Source organism: Zootoca vivipara, chromosome 2 (assembly GCF_963506605.1).
Source record: "Zootoca vivipara chromosome 2, rZooViv1.1, whole genome shotgun sequence".
Taxonomy (NCBI): Eukaryota; Metazoa; Chordata; class Lepidosauria; order Squamata; family Lacertidae; genus Zootoca; species Zootoca vivipara.
The window spans coordinates 70,577,197-70,600,987 of NC_083277.1; the positions used below are offsets into that span (position 1 = coordinate 70,577,197).

Genomic DNA, 23,791 nt, shown 5'->3' on the forward strand with positions numbered 1-23,791 from the left:
CTGCTACCCCTTTAAGACTCCTAGTGGTCTGCACTACCGGGTAGATGTTCTGCACTCATGTTCTGCTTGGGGCTTCCCAAGATTGGCCACTGTGAGAACAGAATGCTGGACTTGATAGGCATTTGGTCCAATTCAGCAGCACTCTTGCTTATGCACTTGTTACTTTAGCTAATAAAGTAATTTTACAGTAGTAATCATCTTCTTATCTCTCACCCTTTAAACCCAAATACTGTACTGTATACCAAATTTTCTCAAGATTTGCATTTTCTTTATATATGATTCAAAAAAAAATTCTGGGAACACTTTGGGGACCCCACCCCCGAAAAAATAAAGTATGAACTTTTTGTTATTGACACAATAGTAGACTACACTAGTCGAAACAAAAAATTAAAAAAATTCCTTCCAGTAGCACCTTAGAGACCAACTAAGTTTGTCATAGGTATGAGCTTTCGTGTGCATGCACACTTCTTCAGATACACTGAAACAGAAGCCACCAGACCCTTATGTATAGTCAGAGGGTGGGAAGGGGTATTACTCAGAAGGGTGGTGGGAATGGGTGATTGGCTGATAGGAGTACATTTAATTGTTTGCCTGTAGAAAGGATTCCTATCTCGCCACCAGAATTGCAGTAGCCTATGAATAAGAACTCAGTCTTGGGCAAGTATGCCATTCCGATGAATTTTCATAGCGATTTGCTTAAGAACCTAGGAAGTGTCCTGCTAAATCAGACCAAAGGCCCATCTCGTCCAGCATCCTGTTCTCACACTGGCCAGCCCAGATGCCCCAGAGAAGCCTGCAATAAGGACCTGAGCACAAGAGTGCTTTCCCCACTTGAGGTTCCCAGCAACTAACATCCAGAGGCACGCTGCCTCCACCAGGGGAGGTAGAACATGGCCATTGCCCTCCATGAACTTGTCTTCTTTTAAAACCCTCCAAGTTGGTGGGTTTTGTGGGGAGCAAATTCCCTCTGTAAAGAAGTACTTTTGTTCATGGGGCTTTTGCTTAGCCCTGAGTTCTAGTCTCATGAGAGAGGGAGAAGAATTTGCCAGACCTTTTTTTGCCTTTTTTCTTTTTTTTTTCCTAGAGGAGAAAGAGATCACTGGGAGTTTTCTCTTCCAAGAACAGTCCAAACAAAGGCCATATTGTTACTGTTAGGGGCGGGCCAGCGACCCCCCCCCCAGGAGGCTGGGGCAGCAGAGGAGTCGATGCTCAGCTGTTGCTGGCGATCCTGCTCAAGAGTCAGCCAGGAGGCGCACGCGGGTTGAATCCGCCTGGCCCAGTGATCCCCACCCGCCCCCACCTTGGAGGTTCATGCACGGCGTCACGTCCTGAGCCAGGCAGCTCTCCCCGATCACCCCCCCCCCCACAAGACCCACCCGGCGGAAAGGCGCTGTCGCTGTGAGCAACCCCCAAGCCCAGAGGCGGAGCCTGCCGCGGTTTGAATCCGCCCACAAAGAAAGGACTCTCCCTGTCGTTTTGTTGCGCTTTCGGAGAGGGAGCCTTGCAAACGGCACATCAGCGAGCCAACAAAGATATTTTAAAGCTGCTTTATTATTATTGTATTATTATCATTATTTTCCACCCTGGGTTTAGAAGCAGGAGGACGCTGCTCCTTCCACCCGGACTTCTGGAACTTAGCAGGGCCCATTAACTTCACCAGCCGCAACTATGATCCGAGGAGGCGTCTCGTCCTCATCCTCTTCCCATCGGATCGAGCCTTTGCTTGCGACGCGGAGCCGAACAGCATGAGAGAAGCGCACCACCAGCGCCAAGGGCAGAGCCCCGCCGGAGCATCCGGAGCCTCGGACCCTTTGCCAGCCCCGGGCAGGGAGGTAAGCGCCCATCGGACCAGAAGGGAGGGGAAGGAAGAGGCTCGTTCTCTAGAGACCGACAGATGTGTACCCCGCCCCCCCTCTCCCGACTCGCGATCTGGGGCTGGCACTCTGGTAGGGCACCTCTAGCCATGTCGATCTCTTCCCCTGACTTTCGTTCGCCTGGAGTTTTGCTTCCCGAAAGTTGGGCACTTTTGTGTGTGTGTGTTTTGTTTTAAAGTGCCATCCAGTCATGTGATCCGAGCGTCGTCTGTTTTGTTTCCTTCCGTGAAAACGGAAGGAGGCCAGTCGTGTGGTTATCAGCCGTCTGTTTTCCTGCCTTTTTTGTTTTCCTGTCTCTCCTTTCCCTGTTGTGTAAGGCTGTTTTCTGAGGCTTTAGACAGGATGTGCCCGATGACAGTGCTACATGGAGGAGAACCAGTGTTTGTGGCCTTCCTTTTACTTAGGAAACGCATCCGTGTTTGTAGACAAAGGTTTCTAAATTATGAGAAGTGCAAACTTTTTGCAGTGGCGCACTCAAATGGGATTATCTCTTGGGGATGTTCATCCCGTACCCTTCAACGTAGTCACCTCTGACCACATCCACCTTTGCCTTTGGCCTTGCCCACAACTGGTTGCAGACCCTGAAAGTTGCTCATGAGGAAATGCAGCCTTCAGAAGGAAAAAGGTTCCTCACTAGGTTTCTGATCCTAGGACCTGTTAGCATCTAGGATCAGTTGCAAGCCTTTTATAGCCTGAGCAGTAAACCACTTCATGATATTATGCCAGGTGCATCCCCAAAGACGACAGCCATTAATTCTTCAGGCTGAGGAGGCTGGGACAACCTTGCTCTAACCTAATTTTCGAGTAACAAATTTGAGGATGGTAACAAATCTTTGAGTGCTTCTGATTTGTTGTTAAACTTAGGATTCTGTACTGTGGACTTGTTCGTACTTTATGTAGCACTCTGCATACATCAGCATTTGAACAATGTTTTTCAACAGCTGCAACAACCTCTGCTCCCTGCAACCTCTTGGACCTGTGTATTGGGCTAGTTCAGGCATAGGCAACCTTGGCTCTACAGATGTTTTGGAACTACAACTCTCATGATCCCTGACCAATGGCCCTGTTAGCTAGGGATCATGGGAGTTGTAGTTCCAAAACATCTGGAGAGCCAAGGTTGCCTATACCTGGGCTAGTTGTTTGTTTATTAATTTTGGGTCCAGTTTCATGCAGTGTGTTTAACCCCAGCACCTCAGTGTTCCAGAAACACAGGTTTCTGTTCAGAGACTGATTGTACAGTAGGAGAGAAATGCAGTACAAAACCTGGCAATTTAAGCCATCTTCAGGCATTCAGCTGAACATTGAAGGGCTCAAAATGTGAATGGGGGCCAATGCAAGCCTTGTCCCCAGTGTGAAAGTCTGAAAAGGGTTTCCAAGCATGTTCAGTTGAACACTCTTGGAACATCTCGACTGGGAGGATGTGGGAGGATTTGTAAGTGTGTTCAAATGAACATGATTACAAATTCACTACAGGTGTTCACACAAAATGCATGAAGACCGAGGTGTTGGAGATGGGGCTTGCCTGTAATTATAGGGATTCTACACACACACACCCCGAAAACTTTCCAATGCCAGTTAGAGTGGCTTAGAGAGTGAATGAAGCACTATAAAATTTCTTGCCCCACATTAGTGATTGCATTTGTGCCCCTGAATGTAATCCAGTGAAGAGAAATGCATATAAAATACCCCTTGGGCAAAATTACAGGGTTGTTTGTTTTTACATGAACAGGGCTTAAACCCTAATAATTATTAGAACTCATTTTGGTGATAGTCAACGAAACGGTTGTGCAAGCAATGTGATTTCCACTGTTTAGGGAAGTTTTTAATCTGTGATATTTCAATGTATTTTGATGTTTGTTGGAAGCCGCCCAGAGTGGCGGGGGAAACCCAGCCAGATGGGCGGGGTATAAATAAAATAAATAAATAAATAAATAAAATGCAACATAATTCTTCCATGCCCCAACCCCATATGTGTGCCATGCACTGTCCCCAAATCTTGTCCAAAAAGTTGAGGGCACATGAGGAGAGCGCGGAAAATCCTGTTGCACAATTATTTGCGTAGAGGTTGAAGGGATGGGCATGCGAGCATCTCCATCCCACCCCATCCAATCCCTCGCATTAGTGCATTTAGCATGAAGGTCTGAAGGGGAGTTCTAACGGGAAAATTGGAAGCTCTCCGTTGTTGAGAAGCCTGGTCAGGAGCCCAACAACCTCTGTATGAGTTAACACCATTTCTAGTCACACCTCAAATCAAATAGTCGCAGGGATCCTCTAGCACTGAAAATGCAGTGTTGTACAAATGGACTCCAGTCCATTCTCATACAAGTCTGTGCCATTCATAATGCTTCATCCCATCTCTTTAGCTGTCCGCAGGCCTTTCTCCTGTGGACACCCTCACCAGCTCGTTCCTCTTCTATCTTTTGAGGGAAGGGGAAACATACCTTGTCTTTGTTGTCTCCTGATCCAGAACTTGCATAGTCAGGTAGGGTACCATAGGGCATGTGACTCTGTGTGTGAGGTAATCACTGCTTGTTTGTCCGTTTTCATCTGTCTAGACAAAAAGTTGCAGAGCTGTTGTTTTGAGGGGAGTTCTGACATGTGCGACATCATCTGGTCTCTCATTATCTTGTTGGTTTAGAATTTAATAGGAAAAGGTGCCCCCTGCGTGTATACATTAGAATTTCACAAGGGGAGGAGAAAAAATCCTAGAAGATGTGGCTTGATCAGATAATTAAACACACTACCACAGGTCAGTTCTCACCCATCCAGGATAGCTGCTAAATCAGTTTGAGTGACAGACATCCAACATGATTTTGTACACTTAGCCTCCTTTGTCATCATTTCAAATTTTTGTTCTTTGCATGTTTGAATGTACATTCATAATGTTGTGTGTGCCAGATATGGGTCATTATTTCAGATGTGTTATCCAATCTTGATTAACGCCATGGCAGTCATTCTGAGGTGTCAGATTTCTGAGATGTCTGACATTTGCATTGAACCATGTTTACCATTCTGGCCAGTTCCCAAATTGGCATGCAAGATTGGGGTGTGGTTTGCCTAGGGAATGCATGTCAGTTTGTATGTGTGTGCACATGTAAAAACAAATGTACTGAAATCAAAGTGATAGAGAAGCACAAGTTCACAGGCATTTATCGTTCACACATGAGATTTAATTTTCTTCCATAGTGCTTCATATACAGTCATACCTCGGTTTAAGTACGCTTCGGTTTGAGTACTTTCAGTTTACGTACTCCATGGACCCGCCTGGAACGGATCAATCCACTTTCCATTACTTTCAATGGGAAAGTTCGCTTCAGGATAAGTACACTTCAGGTTAAGTACAGACTTCCGGAACCAATTGTGTACTTAAACTGAGGTACCACTGTACATAATCCTAAAACCATTCTCTGAAGATTTAGTTTGCTCAGGGTTTTGTTTGTTTGTTTTTTAAGAACAAATGCCTTTGCCTCTATGGCAGGTGCTCACAAAATGATTCTGCTTTTCGTTTTTGTGTGCTTTTTCTGTTTTAAGTATTGCCTTATTTATTGCTTTTATTACATTTCTGTAATCCGCTCTGGGATCATGCTAGTGTTGAAGGTGCAAGATAAAAAATACATAAGTCGTGGGTCTCCCTAACCAAAGAAGAGATTTGAAGTTCTCCCTGCAATAGGGGGAAAGTGTGTTGGTTGGCTGTGTTTCCCTGTGTGTCTGAGCCAATAAACATTATGATTGGTACCCCATAAATGCTGTTTTAAATGGCAAGCTCTCTATCTGCCGCAGCTCCCTGTGTGAACAGAGCACTTCTCTCCATGTCACCACTCCTGTTTGTGGGAGTGGCTTTGTGGTGACACATAGAGGAAATGGCCCATTTTGGAGTCTGAGCTGCTAAATCTACACAGCTTGACACAAGGAAATAGTTTCATGTGAAGTAATTTAAAATACCTTCCTTATAGTGGGTGTATCACATTCTTTGGTCCCCACCAAAGACAGGCTCATCCAGGAAGCATGAAAAGTGAAGGTTAAAAAGAGGCCAGAACAGCTAGGTGGTGATTAAATATTTTTTAAAAAGAGTAGCCTTCTGTTCAGTTGCTTAATCATGGCACATTGCATTTGAGGTCAGAACTAGCCAGAATTATTAGTCACCATGACTAGTAGGTATAGTGACCTGTCTAAATAAGATTTTCTGCCTGCCAAGAGTTTGGTCATCCTAACACACCTGTAATGTACATGGCAAAATGGTTTTTAGAGCCTCAGCTTATATAGTCTACATGCAGACCCATTTACACACGACTGTAGTTCTGTAAGAAATAATACTAACAGTTTTATTTTGTTTTCTGGTTGTAAGGTAGTGCTTCGTCACCAGGAAGCAGGTCTATTCAGTAACCGCTATGAAGTGCACAGGACCTCCGGAGAGCCAGAAACTTGCCTTGGCAATGGAGCATGCTCTAGCAAGAGAGACAGAGACTTGGAAGGTGCCACTCTTCCATGGTTTCACACTGAAGGTATGCTCTTCATTAAAAGGACTGTGATTCATGAAGCTGGAGAGCCACATGGCATGTATTTTTCAACCTTTGACTGGTAATTTCATTAGATTGACAAGCTTATTTAGTCAGTTTGAGTGGGGTAGAGGGATAAAGAAGAGTTCCTCAAAAACTGATTATAATTCCTTCATATGAAATGAATATGAATTGGTTTGCTTTAGTGGGTGGGGAACCAGTCCCATCACATTCACCCAGTCTACCACCATGCACTTTGTATTATACAGGTGGGCATTTTGTAGTCTGGGGTGCATTTAGTGATTTTTACTTAGCAACAGAATCCTTCTGAACAAGTAAAAAGACTGAGCCTGGGTAAAAACAAAGAGCTCTGTTCTCATGTTCAGTAGCTGCACCTGTGAACCATCCTCTTGGGTAAGAGACTGTTTGTCTTTAACAAAAACTCTTCCACCTAGACCAGGCATCCCCAAACTTTGGCCCTCCAGATGTTTTGGCCTACAACTCCCATGATCTCTACCTAACAGGACCAGTGGTCGGGGAAGATGGAAATTGTAGTCCACAACATCTGGAGGGCCGAAGTTTGGGGATGCCTGACCTAGACATTAATAACCAATCCTGATTACAGTGAGCAGTGAGACGCTAGAGCAAAATCTCTGTTGTGTGTGCCTAAAAACATTTGGAATATATTTCTAGCCTCGCTCTCAGCTATGTACTTTAAACTCCAGCAGATACCAAATTATTGTGTTTGTTTTAACCAACCCCATTATTCCATTTTAGGGCACGGACATATCTCCGTTTTATTACCAGAAAGCCATTTTGTGGATCAGGGAATTGAGTTCGCTCTTTCAGTTTTGCTCCGAAACATTTGCTCTGGCTGTCAGCTTTTTTAACCGGTTGTTGGCATCAGTGAAGGTAAAGAGCTTCGGCCTCACCCTATTCCTTTTATTATCAATGGAAAACATAATGGGGATTTCACTGGGCTGCAGCATGCACACATCTAATATTAGAGAGTTGGATCCAGATGTGCAGTGCAGTCCTATTGGTACCCCATGAAGGCTGCTTTAAATTGTAAGCGCCAAGTGTGACCAGACCTTCTCCATCAATGTTAGCATGAGCCAGGGCTGAAACACAGACAAGTGCTTTGCTTAAAATGAAAATAAAGGGAATATATGAAATGGGTACATTCTGCATGAATAACACTGATCTCGCTTCCCTGCCCTAATTCCGATACTTAAAAAAGCAGTGGCTGTTAAACATTTCATGCCAGGCCCTTCTGTCTTGTATTAATTACTTGAAGTGATTCCATCATAGACCATATATAGTCTGGGTCTGGGATCTGTTACGGAGCCCTGAACACTCAATGAAAGGGACGCTCGACAAAGCGCCGCTCTGCGCATGTGCGAAGCACGATTTAGCGCTTCTGCGTGTGCGCGAGCGGCAAGCCTGAAAGTAACCCGTTCCGGTATTTCCGGGTTTGCCACAGACATTGGACGAAATGACCCTAAATGGGGCGCACTCAAAACGAGGTACCACTGTATAGCATTATAGAGTTGTTGTTGTTGTTTAGTCATTTAGTTGTGACTCTTCGTGACCCCATGGACCAGAGCACGCCAGGCACTCCTGTCTTCCACTGCCTCCTGCAGTTTGGTCAGACTCATGTTCGTAGCTTCGAGAACACTGTCCAACCATCTCGTCCTCTGTCGTCCCCTTCTCCTAGTGCCCTCAATCTTTCCCAACATCAGGGTCTTTTCCAGGGAGTCTTCTCTTCTCATGAGCCTCAGCTCAGTATTGGAGCCTCAGCTTCAGGATCTGTCCTTCCAGCGAGCACTCAGGGCTGATTTCCTTCAGAATGGATAGGTTTGAAGAGTACTTTAAAGAGTACTGCTGCTAAATTGCCACGTACCAGTTACTCAGATAGACTCATACTACTGCTTGGTGCACCACAGTGGGCCAACTTAGAAGTATGAATATGTATATATATCAATATAGTTTTCAATAGTTACTTTCCCAGTTGGGTATTTTTCCTCCATTCTTTTTCTTTTTATAAAAAACTTCTACCCTTCTCTCTTTCAGGCACAGTTAAAATACCTCCAATGCATTGCCACAGCTTGCCTGGTTCTCGCAGCAAAACTAAATGAGGAAGATGAGGTGTGTATGTTTTAAATGTGGCAACCTAAGAGAAGGATTTGTCTTACGTTAAAGTGACATGTACAGGATCTTCACAGACACACATCCTTTTTTATGTATGTGTATAGTTGGAATGGCTCAAGCCACTGTGAAAGTCTATGGGCAACCTGTGTCACAGGGAGCCTGTCTGTCCCAATAGGCTACCTGTCAGTTTTAAACCCATTATGAATGCTTATTTCAATGTATCAGGTGTGTAAAGGTTACAGTGACATTGTTGGATGTTCAGCAGCAAAGCTACTGTAGAACATCTAGGTAAGTCACTCTCAGACTCGCCTTAGTCTGCTTGGATCATACACTCTCCGTTTTTCAGTTTCCTGTCTCGTTGCTATGCTGCAGCTATTGATGCGTGGTGGTTGCCGATGCAATCATACTGATCCATGCTTCGATGACCACATGGTATCGTGGACAAGCTTGCAAACAGTGCACCAAGTTGCAATTGAAGGCTTGGATCCACGCTACCTGAAAGATCGCATTTCCCTGTGGAAACCTGCTGAGGTGCTAAAATGAGCACCTTCCTTTAGTCCCATCAACATCAGAAGCATGGTTGGTGGTGACATGAGACAGAGCCTTTTTTGTGACTGCACCTGTTTTGTGGGATTCACTCCCAAGAGAGGTTAGATTGGCTCCTCCTTTGTTATCCTTCCACTGTCAAGCTGAGACCTTCCTATTCAGACAGGCCTTAGTTTTCAGAGTGCTTATCTCTGTTTCCCTCACTGCTTTCCCCAGGAAACAAACAAAAAACAAAGAAAATTATTTTTTAAAAAATTAACAGAATGGATACCCTACTGTAATACCAAAGCGTTTTCCTTCAAAAATATGTTCATTAACAACCCCCCACCCATGGCTGCCAAGTACCCCGTTTTCCCCAGGAAACCCCCGTTTTTACTTACCTTTTCCCGGTGGTCCCCCGTATCACTTCGTCTCCCGTTTTTCTCCGTTATTTTCTCCTGCCACCGGCCATTTTTTTTCTTTCTGATTTGCCCTTCTATGGGCACCAAAAATGGCCGCCGCCGGCTTCAAAAGGTGCATCTACGCATGTCCAGAAGTGCATAGACGTGACTTCCGGTGTCGGCGGCCATTTTTGGTGCCCATAGATGGGTGGAGCGACACCGGAAGTTGTGTCGACGCACTTCCTGACATGCATAGAAGCGACTTTCGAAGCTGGCGGCGGCCATTTTTGGTGCCCATAGAAGGGCAAAACGACACCGGATGTTACGTCAACGCAACTTCCGGTGTCACACGGCTGCCGGTCCCGGATTCTGCAGTCCGGGACTTGGAAGGTAAGCCCCCACCAAACCCTTATATTTATGTAACTATACATATATAAAATTACTGAGTACTCAGGCAGGTCTCTTACTGTGATTCTGGCGTGCCAAATTTTTTTGTGTGACTTGTTCAAGACACCCCCCACCCCAAGCACAATCCTTTTTAAAAAGCAGGGGCACATTCACTGTCCACTTCATCCTCACCTACTTTGACATGTGGACCTCAGAGAGTTGACCATGGATCAATGTGGCCCTTAAAGTCCCCCTCTCTGGCTTTAAGGTGAGTACTCTAGAAGTGAAGATGAATATGCAATAAAGATAGACAAATCGGAAGAGAAAAAAAACCTTGAAGAATCCAGCCATTGTTTCAGAACCCCCAAAAAAGTTGAAGGCAAGTGGTTTTCATACATCCTCAAGATGCATGATCAGTGGAATTAGTCTTATGCATACATAAGGGAACTCACAAGGGCGGGGAATTACTTTTATTAAAATCTGAGAACATGGTGCTATAATGGGATTATTTCAAGGACCTCTTGGTTTTTATCCCAAATAGGGTAGATGAGTAGGCTTCATTTCATTTATGTGATAATAGCGGACACACCACACCATACAAAATTTCATAGGAATTTGGGCTTCTTTTATTATTATTATTTTTCCTTTTGTTTTAAAACAGATAATACCATCGGTAAAGAAGCTTGCAGTGCAGAGTGGTTGTAAATGTTCTCCAGCTGAGATTGTGAGAATGGAAAGAATTATACTCAATAAACTTCACTGGGATCTTTACACAGCAACATCAATCGATTTCTTAAACATTGTAAGCACTAGACATTTTTTTCTTTTTCTTTTTCTTGCAAAAGGCTAAACTAGGGATGTTGTTTTTGCCAAATAAGACTAGAAAACAGCAATGGTGCACATCCATTCCCTTCTAGTTAGCCTCACAGACCACTCATTCTTAACTATCTGCAAATCTTTTGAAGTGAATTACTGTTCAAGATATTGAAATTCCATCTGAACACCCAACTATTCCAAAAGTTTGATTTACAAACAATGTAGACTCCCATTTTGAAAGGACAACTAATAATTGACTTTTAAAAAGAGCTCGTACTGTACCACTAGAGATTTGTCCCGTTTGTTTTAAATATACACTGCAAAAATATTTCTAACTATCTGCACTCTCAATACTGTACATAAAAAGCTTTCAGAGTTTTTGCTACATTTCACAAATGGGGCATCTCAGATCAGCTTTTCTTTGCTCCTCACCCTGCATAAAAACGTTTGACCCTCATTTTTAGGCAAATTAGATCATTCTGATCTGGCACTTAAGTCACATCTTATTTGCTAAACGTTTTCCAGAAGAAAACTCCCCGTTAAGAAGTTACCATGTGCTATAGTAAGGCAAAAGTCATGTGATAATGTCTCTCAGAGTTCATCTCTTCACAGCATGGGTGGGTGACCTGTGACTCTCTTAATGTGGCTGGACCCCAGCTCCCATCAGCCCCATTGAGCCTGGCCAGCGGTCAGAAGTGACAGGAGTTACAGTCCAGGAGTATCTGGAGAGCTGCAGAGTCCCCATCCCTTCTTTATAGCAAAGGGTGGATTCCTATGTCATCCTGGCATTAGGATTGTTTGGGGGGGGGGAAATGTCTGATCAGAACCAGGATGATGAGATGGTATTAGTTCTGCTTCCAAGCATCATTGGTTGTGTTCTCTCTCTCTCTCTCCTGTTTGCTGGCTTGAATTATCACTGCTACTCAGTTATACAAACGAGAAGTCAAAACCTTCTGAATTGACAATTGCGAACAATGCAACGAATTCAGAATTAAGTTACATTCAAGTAGAAGCTTCGACATTTCAATATTTGGCAAATACGACACAAATGGTAACAGCAGGACAAAAATAATAATAATAACAAAACTTTATAAGAGGTTTCCTGCCATGAATAAGGATTAGTTTGCACTTCTGGTCAATGACATATGAAAACGTACAAAGTTCACAGTTGACCTCAGTTCTGTTTTTTTATATATACGTATATATATAAATAAATATAAATAAATAAATAAATGTGCATGTGTGTGCTTATATATATGTGTGTATGTGTGTGATATAAATGTTTTCTCTTCTCTCTCTCCAAGTTCCATGCCATGGTGATGTCCAAGTGGCCCCATCTACTAAATGGGCTGCCTCAGAGGAATCCTTCCCGCCATGCCGCATTCTTGACCAAGCAGCTACAGCACTGTATGGCATGCCACCAAGTATTGCAGTTTAAGGGCTCCACATTGGCTTTGGTGATCATCACCTTAGAGTTGGAGAGGCTGACTCCTGACTGGTTTCCTGCAATTACTGATCTGCTAAAAAAAGCACAGGTAGGAGTCAAACTGCCTCTGCGGCACAAACCGGAGGCCAGCACAAAGACTGAAATAAAGAAAAATGGGGGGGGGGGACTTCACAAATACTTTAAAGCCATTTAATGTACGTTTTTTCATGTACTTCTCAGGAGTGCTGGTGGGTCTTTTGTTAGGATGCATTCCCCCCCCCCCCCCCGCTGGATGCAAAATTCCACGTTAGTGTAATGAAAGTTAGGGTCTGGATGAAGGGCAGCCATACCAAGCCCATTATTGGATTATGCGATGCCATGACATTGTGCTTAATTTGGGTCACGCTTTCAAGAGATTCTCTGTTCTAAACAATAGAGCATCACCACTGTTCTCATTCTGACAATTTGTCACACCCCAAACTTTAAAAGCTCACATGGCCTCATGATGGTTGGCCCATTATACCAGAAGGAGCATCTCTATCCCCATCGTTCAGCCCAGACACAGAGATCCAGATCCGAGGGCCTTCTGGTAGTTCCCGCATTGCAAGAAGTGAGGTTACAGGGAACCAGGCAGAGGGCCTTCTCAGTAGTGGTGCCTGCCCTGTGGAATGCCCTCCCACCAGATGTCAAGGAAATAAACATCTATCTGACTTTTAGAAGACATCTGAAGCCAGCCCTGTACATATAGGTTTTTTAAAAAAACGTTTTGAGGTTTTAATACTTTGTTGGAAGCTTTCCAGAGTGGCTGGGGCAACCCAGTCAAATGGGCGGCATATAAATAATAAAATTATATTATTATTATTATTATCTCCAGTTCCCCAAGACAAGCTCTAAATGAGGATCTAGAGAATTCAAGAGTAATTAAGTTTGGCACTAGGCACCAATGTAATCCTGCTGTGAACAAGGGGGGGCAGAGTAGTCCCAAGTGTTCTGAATGAAAGCACTATAAAACCACCCTGGGGTAGGTGAGGAACAATACAGCATAGAACTTTGAGCCTTGCTTTACTCTCCAGTTCCTTGTCCTACTGTACTAATCTCTAGGGGAGAGACCAGGTGTAACTCTGGCTTTTCTGCCGCAGCAACTTTTCCCTGCCCCCTTCAAGCTCTATAGTAACTATTAGGGGATATTTCTGTGGCAAGAGTCAAATTTCAATGATCTGAGTGGAGTTACCATGTGACTCTTGTAACAACTTCCAGAACTTTAGGGACTCCACTGGCACAATGCCATATGTAGGTTCCTGTGCAACAGTAAGTCATGTGCTGGGTTCAAACACACCATTAATCAATGGCTTATGTTAACTATAGTTTGAGCAAACAGTGGTTTTGAGCAGCTTGTCTGCTTTTGTTTTCCCATCTGCTCAGGACTTGCTTCATAAGTGCTTCAGTCTGTGGTGCATCAGCTTACAGCAATGGCTCTTTGTGCTTTTGTCAATGGCCTGTGAATTCAGAAACAGCAAGCCACAGTTAATGCAGCTATGGTTTGCAAACCAGTTTCAAACTGTAGCTTCGGGTCCTGGTTTGCGGGCACCAAACAAGCCATGGTTTGTGTTAGGCTTGACTTCTGACAACAAAACAAACTATAGTTCGATGTTGTGTTCGAACCCAGCCAGGATATACACAGACTCCACATTTGCTATATGCAACAGAAACTCATACATCTTATGCATATCCCCTGAAGAAGTCAAAGTCTATATTAGTTTAGTACAGCTGGAGATACAGGAACTGAAAATTGATGACAGCTAATAATTTTAGAAGTTGAGAAAAAATTAGTTGTGTTATATATTGCATTACAGATCGACAGCACCCAATTCATCCACTGTAAAGAGCTGGTTGATCAGCACCTCCTGGGCTTCCAACCATCCAATGCTGTCTATATTTTCAACCCTGCAAACCAAAACATCCAAACTCACCTGGGCAAAAGGTTACCCTGCTGTTATTCCATAGTGAAGCAAACAACACAGATTAACTCAGGAGCCAGAGGGAGCTGGCCAGGCCCACCAGCTTTCATACTTCTGAGAGCCAAAACCCATGAAGATGACATGCAGCCTGATGAATTCTATGATGGATTCAAATACCTCTACAATGAAGATGGGATCCCAGAAGCTGGGCAGACCAGCAGTATGGGTGGCAGCGATAATCAGAGGCAAGAAGAAGGCAACAGCACTTGTCCACCATTACAGCCTGTTCCTCCAATTGACTAATGATTTCTGTGTAGCACCACAGGGCCAATGAGTTCCAAAGGCTATTTCAGGTGTTAGTAGAGCTGTTAATAAGAAGCACTGCCTATTTTTGAAACCTTTAACTCTCTACCTTTTAAAATGCTTTCTGCAGCCCTGCATGCCTTTTTTCATAGAATCAGAGTCAAGAGTCATCTAGTCCAACCCCCTGCAATGCAGGAATCTCAGCCAAAGCATCCATGACTGATGACCGTCCAACCTCTGCTTCAAAAACCTCCAAGGAAAGAGAGTCCACAACCTCCCAAGGGAGACTGTTTCACTGTCAAACAGCTCTTACCTTTGTTTTGATATGGCCACACTCTAAGAGATTGAAGGCTAAAAAGAACAGTGCTCTACAAGCTGCTGAAATACACAACTTCAGGGATCAGCATTCAGCAGATGGGGCTATGTGCTATGCTTAGAAATACAGATCAAACCCTATTCCAGGAAGGAGTGGGAGCTTCCTAGGTTTCTCTTCCTTTTTGTGTACACAGTAGGATAGTTTGTTTTTATTCAGACACTAATTGTGGTCTCCTGCACAAGCTAACCTTTTGTACATCATTACTGAGCTGTGAATGAGTCCTGAAAATTAGTTGTAGGGATGAGAGGACAAATGACATGCAGCTAGGCTCAGACAGCTAAGCTAAGATAGGGGCCAGCATGAAGACACTTTCCAGGCGTTGATCGAATAGAACACCACTTGGATAAAGGTGTGGGAGCTGGGCTTCAACCTTAGCGAAATTGTGCTACAAGAAGAGTTTACCTTTGCTGAACAATTTAAACTTTTCTCCCTGCTGACTGACTCTGAAATCAAAGACAACTGGAGTGCTCATCAGATTTCAACCCTACAGGACTATGGAAGAATTCTTAAAACTTTGGAACTTTTCTTCACACGGTGCAATGCAATGTCTCTGGCTTCTTTGCCATGAGGACTTTTTGACAAGATCATAGGAAGTTGTACTTGGAGGAGAGATTGCAGGAAAGTTATTCAAGGGTCACATTTAGCAAAAAGGGAAAAGGGGGGGCAGCATTTAAAATTATTCATATTTAAAATTATGTATGGAGCAAGCTTCCCCGTTCCAGTTGTCAGGGCTGACAGCTCAAATTCAAGAGAGCTTACCATTAGTATACACACCATCACCATCCTGTATTATGTGTTTGTTTTTACAATGACATGCTCAGCTGAAGCATACCTGTATCTGGTCATGCAATTCAGCTCTGAATGAATACTGCAAGCATCATGCAAAGTTCATCTGAGTAGATAATTGCGAATTCCTCCTGTACTTGGTGTCTTATTCCTAAATGCAAGAAATGGGCAGGCCTGTTTTGATGCAGGTGAAATACGCTTGCTAATGAGGTTAGATGAACAACAAAATGTTGGCTTCTGGAATTCTTATCGGATCTATGGGAAGGGGGGCAACCATTTCTGCACATAGCATTCAAGAAGGATGCTACAGGCACACTTCCGCAGTGATGTCATAGAACTGTGGAATGGTACAGAATTCACCATCCCAGAATCTTTTTAATTAAAAAAAATTAAAATAAGATTCTAGCCCTATGAAAGGACATAAAATACGCCTGTACAACTTGTGACTCACACAGTTGAACATACCGTAGTACCCCCAGCCATGTATTGTAGCTCACCAAATAGTTCTCTCATTGCTCTTACAATTATAGTCCCTGGCAGGCAATAAAAATTGTTGTTGTTGTGGAGGGACACCATCTCTGGTGATCTGTATTTGGTTTGATGGGCCATGTAGTTCAGGACTGATATAGACAATAGTTCTATTAGATTTTTATTATACAAATATATTCCCTGTCTTTTAATGATAAAATCAGTTATCCTGTGCTTCCTTCAGAGAGCTCAAAGCAGCCCACATAGTTCTTTCAGTTTTTACACTTGGGACAATCCTATAGGTTGGTGCAGAGAATGTTGCAGCCCAAGGTCACTAAGTCTAAGTGGGAATCTAAACACAGATTTCCTTGGACGCTAAGCAGGTTTTCTAGTGATGCAGAGTAGGATTTCAAGCAGCTGGATCGCCTATTGCCCTCTCACAAAAGCAGAAGTTGTGCAAAATAAGCCGTGACAACCCTTACCTGTAATTTTCAAGAATCTCACAGATTTTAGCTTTTCTTGATGCGGCATTCATATTAACTTGAGCATGTTGCTTTAATGTTAAAAAGCATACAGAGCCCTCTCTATGAAAGCTCAAACCCTTGTTTCAGCAGGAAGGTGTACAATAGCACAATGCTGAGCTGTGCACAGAAATAGGCTCAGATTCTATAACGCTGAAGGGTACAGCGGAGCAAAAATAGTTCAATTGTGATTGGATACCACAAGGAGACTGTCGATCAGTGTCACACTGGCAGCTCTAGTCTGCAGCAAGCAGTTAAGGGAATAGGTACAGATACTTACTGCAGGTCCAGTATTGCCAGATAAGCAGTCTCTCCCTGGTCCCACTTGGTATAACAATCAATAAATAACTGCAGCAAGAATCCCACACCTAGTCAATGCTCCAGCAGAGGTGCATTTATCACCAAACACAAATGCATTATGTGCTCATGCCAATTGTCCTTAGCACTTTGGAAAAACCGTGTCTCAAGTTAAACGCATTAATAGGTGCACACCTTAAATGTTTTGGCCCCAAATCCTAAAAAGCCGTTTGTGCAACGACATTGGGCCTACATTTAAAGAATGACTTGAGGGTGAAGATGGCCCCGGTTAACACTTTGGCACCCAAGGTACCAAATGATACCCCTTTGCACATACAGTGGTACCTCTACTTATGAATGTTTCTACTTACGAATGGAGCTCCGTCCGCCATCTTGGATGCGGTTTAGATAGGATTTTTTTCTACTTACGAATTTTTAGATAGGATTTTTTCTACTTACGAATTTTTTCTCCCAATGCCTTCCTATGGGATTCGACTTACAAATTTTTCCTACTTACAAATGTGTGTTTGGAACGCATTAAATTCGTAAGTAGAGGTACCACTGTAGTAAAAATGTCACAGTCAACTTCATTATTGACTATTTTTGCTCTCTCTGCTCATGGTCCCCCAAACTGTGCTTACGGAGGTGCTCCCCTAGCTAATAGTAAGGGACAGAAGGATCAAGAGGGCAATATATGCATAAAGTCTTTAAAAAGACTCAGCAAAACATCGCACCAATGTGAAGATCATATGTGAAGATGGGATCTTTTGCACAGCTGCTGTGGAACACAGTAGCTATGGAAAAACCACAGGTGATATTCTGGTACCCAACCTATCGCCAGAGGGATGTGGGTACAACACTGCAGGTGCTCAAGAGACAAAATCTGCATTATGTTAGCAGTCGGTGTTTCTGGCACAGTGTACATGCTTCCATTCAGCTTGCTCACACAGCACTCTCAGAAACTTTTCCTGTGGTAACCGCATGCCTGATGGTTGCGTGAAGAGGCCCTGAAACACACATGGCAGGTGCACATTGCAGCAAGTGTCGGAATACGCCAGGAAAGCACAACGTGAAAGCTACTAACAAACCTCCAAACTGTGAATGTTACGCTTAGTGCTAAAGAACTCCAAAGCAGTACCTTGCCAGCATGGCAGCAAAGGAGTGGTGCTGATACATAGGAAATAAGCTAAGAACCGAGGAATTTAATTATGCAGCATGTTAAACTGCAAAATCGGTTGGGATTTCTCTATATATCTAGATGTCTAGTTATTCAGGGAAAGCTTGGGACAAAACGTCCTTGGTCTTGCTTTTTTTTATGAGACCAAAAGCATTGTCCTTTTCTTTGATCACAAACTGTGACTTGACTGTTTATATTTTTAATATAGGAAAACATTTTTTGTTTTTAATGTGGGTGACCCCTCCCTTTTTGTTATATAAAAACGTACTTGAAATATTGTGTCTGTTTTTTCTTCTTCCCTGGAATCACGTCTCTGCAGTTTCTTTCAGTCTGATCATAGAATGACAATGATACTGAACTCTGTTAATTGTTTATATAATACGGTAATTATATAAAGGGGATACTATATAATGGGAATAATATATTCATAGAGTTGGAAGGGACCCCAAGGATCATCTAGTCCAACCCTTTGCAATGCAGGATTTATTTTTGCCTAACATGGGACTCAAACACATGGCTCTGATATTAAGAGTCTCGTGCTTTACCAACTGAGCTATGGGGAGAGCAACCCGTGTCCCTGATCCGCCGTTCTGGAACTTGTTCAGATGGGGTGGAGGTGGCCCCACATTGGGGCTCTGGCTTGAGGAACTCTGCTGTTCGTTGGCGGAGCCTTGTCAATGAGGAGCACCCCAGTGTGCTTCCCAAAATTACACGTGGGTTGGCATCTCTGGCAGTGTTGAAGGCAGCCCAGTGCAGTATCCTGTGTGGACAGTGCTGCTGTCAAGTGAGGGTTAGGGTTAGGGTTAGACCTGATTTGGACCTCTCTGTCTTGCTAGCACTGGTAGCTGGCACTGCAAAGAGATACCTTCCCCTATCCTGCCTGGCCAGTAGGGTGTTGCAAAATACCCTCTTGAGAGCACCAGGCTGGGCCAACAGAGCTATGCATGCCATGTTTACACCACTTTCTGTTCCCTACCTAACAGAATTCAAGCTGTTTCTTATTTGTAAAACACTGCAGCTGCTGCCTTCATCTTCTGATGCTTTACTCATAGCCCTCATGACACAAAACAACATCTCCCCTTGAATTCGTGCTCATCGAGATCTAAGGGCACAGGGACATAAAAACTCTGGAAACAGTTGCTATACAGTCGTAGAGCTTGCATCCCTCGGGCCATTTCGGGGCGATACCAATAAAGGTGGCTGAGATTAAGTAAGTAAGCAGCTATTGAGACACTGGGTGCTGTTGGCCATTAACAGGAATTTCTCTATGGAATTACTGGTGGGAATTCCCACCCGTAGTCAGGGAGAATGGGGAAGAGTAGCCAGTTCACACTGTGAATGACCCCCCAGAGAACTGCTAAGTTTGGAGAAAATTGAGCCAACTGATGCATTTTAGGATCAATGTAGGGCACCAACTTTACAGCAATTGTTCTCACATTTTGCCTTTCCAATACGTTTCAATTTTATGTGTTTCACTTATTTTGCTAAAAATATAAATAAATTACAAAATACACCAAAGCCCATATTGGTCCCTATCCACACAGTTTTCGGTCTTAACACAATGAGATAGCCAAGTAACAGCTTGTTAATGGAATGTTTAACATTTTTTTGTTGTACTTGTCTTTTTTGATCTTATCTCTGAACAGGGCAGGAATTTAGGCCTTTGCGTCACAAAATAAACCGTTTGCTAAAAGGAGAGCATGGGCAACAACACAACCCTCTCAGTTCCACTATTCTAAATGTTAGGATATAGCAAACCATATGCATGGCAATCCCTTTGCACATGCTTCCTGGCTCTCCTTCCCCTCCCCAATCAGTTGTCCTTTTAAAATGGTTTCACAATCAAGTTCAATTTGTTATTTGCAGATAGGAAAAGATTGGGGGCACTCCAGCCATTTCCTGTAACAACAAACAGATGTAAATACAGAAGTAAGGAAGGGTGAGAAAATGGCTCAAGGAGGAGCCTCCCTTTATCAAATTAGGCACCCTCTTTTTGGAAACTAGTGGGTGACTTTCCTTCCATAGAAAATACTTGATATACATTTTATATAGGGGAAACCGCTGCAAAATGGTTAGCGCTAAAAGATAGTAAAATTTCACGGGAAGGTTAGGGATAATTAAAATTTGGTATTTTAAGTCCCAACCTGAAATACATTGGGCAGTTATTTTTAGTCCCGCAAAAGGAAGTTATAAGGAGTGGGACTTTTGTCTATTAAGCATAATTAGGACACAGTGTTACTTTACAGACCCAAAGCCAAATTTATAGACAAACATATCAAGCCCCCATTTACTACGACAGTTTAAAGCAGCATCTATTTCATGCTGAACACATGCCAAGTGTGTTCAGTCTGCCACTGGAAAACTTTTGTTTGGGGTTCTTTCACCCATCATGTAAGAAGATTAGTTCTTTGGTTTTAGTGCATGCCATGCATTTAGCTGGAATTAACAATTTACGGTTGAATTATCAGAGGTCTACTTAATCAAGAAACCTGGTCAAGGCAATGTTGTCCAAATCACTTCTCGCTTTGGAATCTCTTCTGTGCAATACATTGCAAGCATAAAAAAGTAGAAGCACCAATTAAATTTCTTCTGCATGAGGTGTTTTGGCCTTAATAAATCTTCTAATTTACATATCTTCCTGATGTTATGGAGCGCGAACTGGGAAGACTAAAGAAGCTACAGAAAGAACAAGAGAGAATCAGTGTTTAGCTTGCAGGTTCACTCAGTTACATCAAGTGTATAGCATGAAACCACACGGTTGCAACTCAAGGAAATATAAAAGTCCAGTTGTATGCATGGAAATTTCTACCGTCTTCTGTTTAAAGGCGGCGGCTATTTAACCCTGCTGCTGAACTTTTAAGGGGGATATGTAGTCACTACCATTCTATACAGATAAAATATAAAAAGAAAGTGTACGCAGCTAGATATATTTTGATAGTACAGCAACAGCTAAGCCATCCTGCATCCCACACTTCGCATCTTTCAAATGCAAAAAATACTTTCATAAGTAACCTGCTCCCAATGATTCAAACAGACTTAAAAAGAAAGAAGAGGGCAGACAGCAAATACAACTAAAGAACCCGAATAAAGCTTGCGGATCAATATTGCCACCTGGCATCCCAGATCAGCCTCTGGGCTGTCAGTGCCCCAACAGGGCCCATCAGGCAGCTAGGTGTGTAAGCCTCCATTTTAATTTCCCATCATGATACAGCACTGGGCACTCTGGGAAATAAAAATGGCAGCAGCTGCTGCTGTCGCCACCGCCTGAGGGGTTCATCAGTTGAACAGGCATGATATCAGAATGCACTGTGCCCCCAAATCTGGAAGCAGCCTTGAGCAACTCGATTGAACCCTTCACTGACACATTTGGCCATGATCTGGTTTCAACTTGTGAAGCTTATTGTTCATCTGCCCTTCCCACAGTTCTCGTCACTCGTCGGAATATAGCATGAGGAGAGCCCCAAAGAAGCCAACTGGCTCCATCTCTCCTCGCCTAACTAAACATACAAAGTATATATGCAAAACCATTAATTTGCTTTTACTGTTTCCATTAAAGACGGAAGGATCCATGGCCCGACAGATAACTTTATCAGACTGTAACCAACCATTTGACCTTTCTGCCTCTTTTTGTCCTCACTTGCCACAAGATGTCCCCCCTGCCTCTTAAAAGAAGTTGAAGCCATGCTCAAGTCACTCCAATATTTAAGACACCATGGTAAGACTTAAGAAAGCAGCTCCCATATGTAAACTCGAAGAAGAAAAAGAAGAGGAGGGGAGGAGGAGTTTGGATTTGATATCCCACTTTATCACTACCCTAAGAAGTCTCAAAGCAGCTAACAACCTCCTTTTCCCTTCCTCCCCCACAACAAACACTCTGTGAGATGAGTGAGGCTGAGAGACTTCAGAGAAGTGTGACTAGCCCAAGGTCACCCAGCAGCTGCATGTGGAGGAGCGGAGACGCGAACCCGGTTCCCAGGATTACGAGTCTACTGCTCTTAACCACTACACCACACTACATTGTAAAAATAAGCAAAAGGTGACAAGTGTGGCGAGGTGCACGGTGCATTTTGGAACCCTCCAAGATCAAGGTTCCTACACACGCAGGAAGCTGCCATGGATATGGAAGGGAGCCTGCTTCACACCGTCCTCCTCCATGGGTTGAGGTGGAGGCAAAGTTAACATGCTTGCCCTTTCTTCCCCACCCCCCAAACGTGTATTCCTTGCAATACCTGTAGCAACTGTGATGCTTCAGAAGCAATTCAAAGTTCAATTACTCATGCTATCATTGTAAAGAAAGACATTACTCAAGAAAACTTATATGTTTGTTCTACAGATGTATTTTTCAGGTGGTGTGAATGAAGTGTGAAATCTCTTGGACCCGTACAAAGTACATGCATGATCTCCCAATATAACTTGAAGCAGTCGATATAGAACATGCATTGTCACTGCTCAGCATCCATTTGAGTTGGCCTGCTCTGCATACAGCTCAAGCCCTTTTAAAGTGAAAGAAGGGAACAACATCTGGTGGACTATAGGTTAGATTCCCTAGTTTCCAGGTATTTTCACAGCCTGTTGGACCATTTTTATTAGCTGGCTCATTGTGAAACAGCAGATTTCATGCAAGCATCCTCACTTGTTCTGCCCCAACAACTGCAAATTTGAAATTCTACTACTTCAGTTCCTTTTACCTGTACAGTAAAGGAAAGGCCTCTTCAGGTTCTCTACCTTGGCACCTTTATGGTGCCAATACATTCCATACTTCAGAGTTAGAACTATTATCATGGGAAGTCAATGCTGATGATACATGACAATGAAACTTCCTTAAACTTCTCTCTAACCACTCTGCCTCATGTCCAAGCCAAACCTCATCTCCCTTAGGTTTAACCAGAAGTGAAGCCTTGTGTTTCTTTTGAGCAAATTTGGCCTCGTAGCATTACTAGTATCATGAAGCCCGTTAAATTAACGGGTGCTAGAATTAATTACTGGGGTCCCCCCCCCCGGTGACTCACCCACCGCCACCTCAGCCCCTTACTCAGTCCCTTCCCTGCCCCCCGCCCCAGCCAGCTGCCTCCTCAGCTTCCTCTTTCCCTCCCCATTTCCCACCCTCTTTTTTTCTACTCCTCTTTTCTCCCTCTCCCTCTCTCTCTCCTCGCTGGTCCCAGTTCCAGGAGCCCTTCCAACCCCCCCCCAATCCACACACACTTCCAGGGACTCATCCCCCCTTCCCCCGCCCTCCCTCCCTCCTGCTTTCACCCCTCAGTAACGGCTTAACGATCCTTCAGCCCAGCAGCCGCATCACTCGCGGCTCACGCTCTCTCTCTATCCACACCTACCCTCCCTTTCGCCGGCAAACGCCTCCCTCCTCTCCTTCCCCTCTTAACAGAGAAGAAACCAGGAGGAAAGAGAGAGATCCTTCCGTAGCGCAGCAGAGGCAAGGGGAAGCCACACACTATGCAAGCATGTAATCCCTCTCACAATCCTGGTTTATCCCATCCGAAGTCTCTGCGCTCCAAGTCCCAATGGCTGTCCGTGGGGCACATGCGCAGTAGCGCAATCCCACAGACACAAGGACTGGACACAGAGACACTTGCATATTATTATATAGGATGCTGTGCCATCTTGACAATTCTGTAAAGAGCAAGATAGCCTTTGATGTATACCAGAGCAGGGTAACAAATGTGTGAACTTGCTCCACCCTTAGGAGCAAAGTGCTATAGAAGTATGTAATGTCACCCAATGCAACTGTTTTAAAAACCCAGACAAACCCTAATTCCAAGTGTTTGTGTATGTAAAATGGTCAGGGCCCACTGAGATCTGTGAAATTATGGT

At 43.7% G+C, this 23,791-nt stretch overlaps 1 protein-coding gene across 1 annotated transcript; it reads left to right on the top strand.

The window, feature by feature from the left end:
- The first annotated feature begins 1,389 nt into the window (after positions 1 to 1,389).
- CCNI2 (cyclin I family member 2) lies at positions 1,390 to 21,930 on the top strand. Its single transcript, XM_035105400.2, has 7 exons — positions 1,390 to 1,832; positions 6,220 to 6,376; positions 7,148 to 7,282; positions 8,444 to 8,518; positions 10,496 to 10,636; positions 11,955 to 12,185; positions 13,930 to 21,930. The coding sequence occupies exons 2-7, from the start codon at positions 6,263 to 6,265 to the stop codon at positions 14,335 to 14,337; spliced, it is 1,104 nt and encodes a 367-aa protein (XP_034961291.1). The 5' UTR covers positions 1,390 to 1,832; positions 6,220 to 6,262; the 3' UTR covers positions 14,338 to 21,930.
- Positions 21,931 to 23,791: the final 1,861 nt, after the last annotated feature.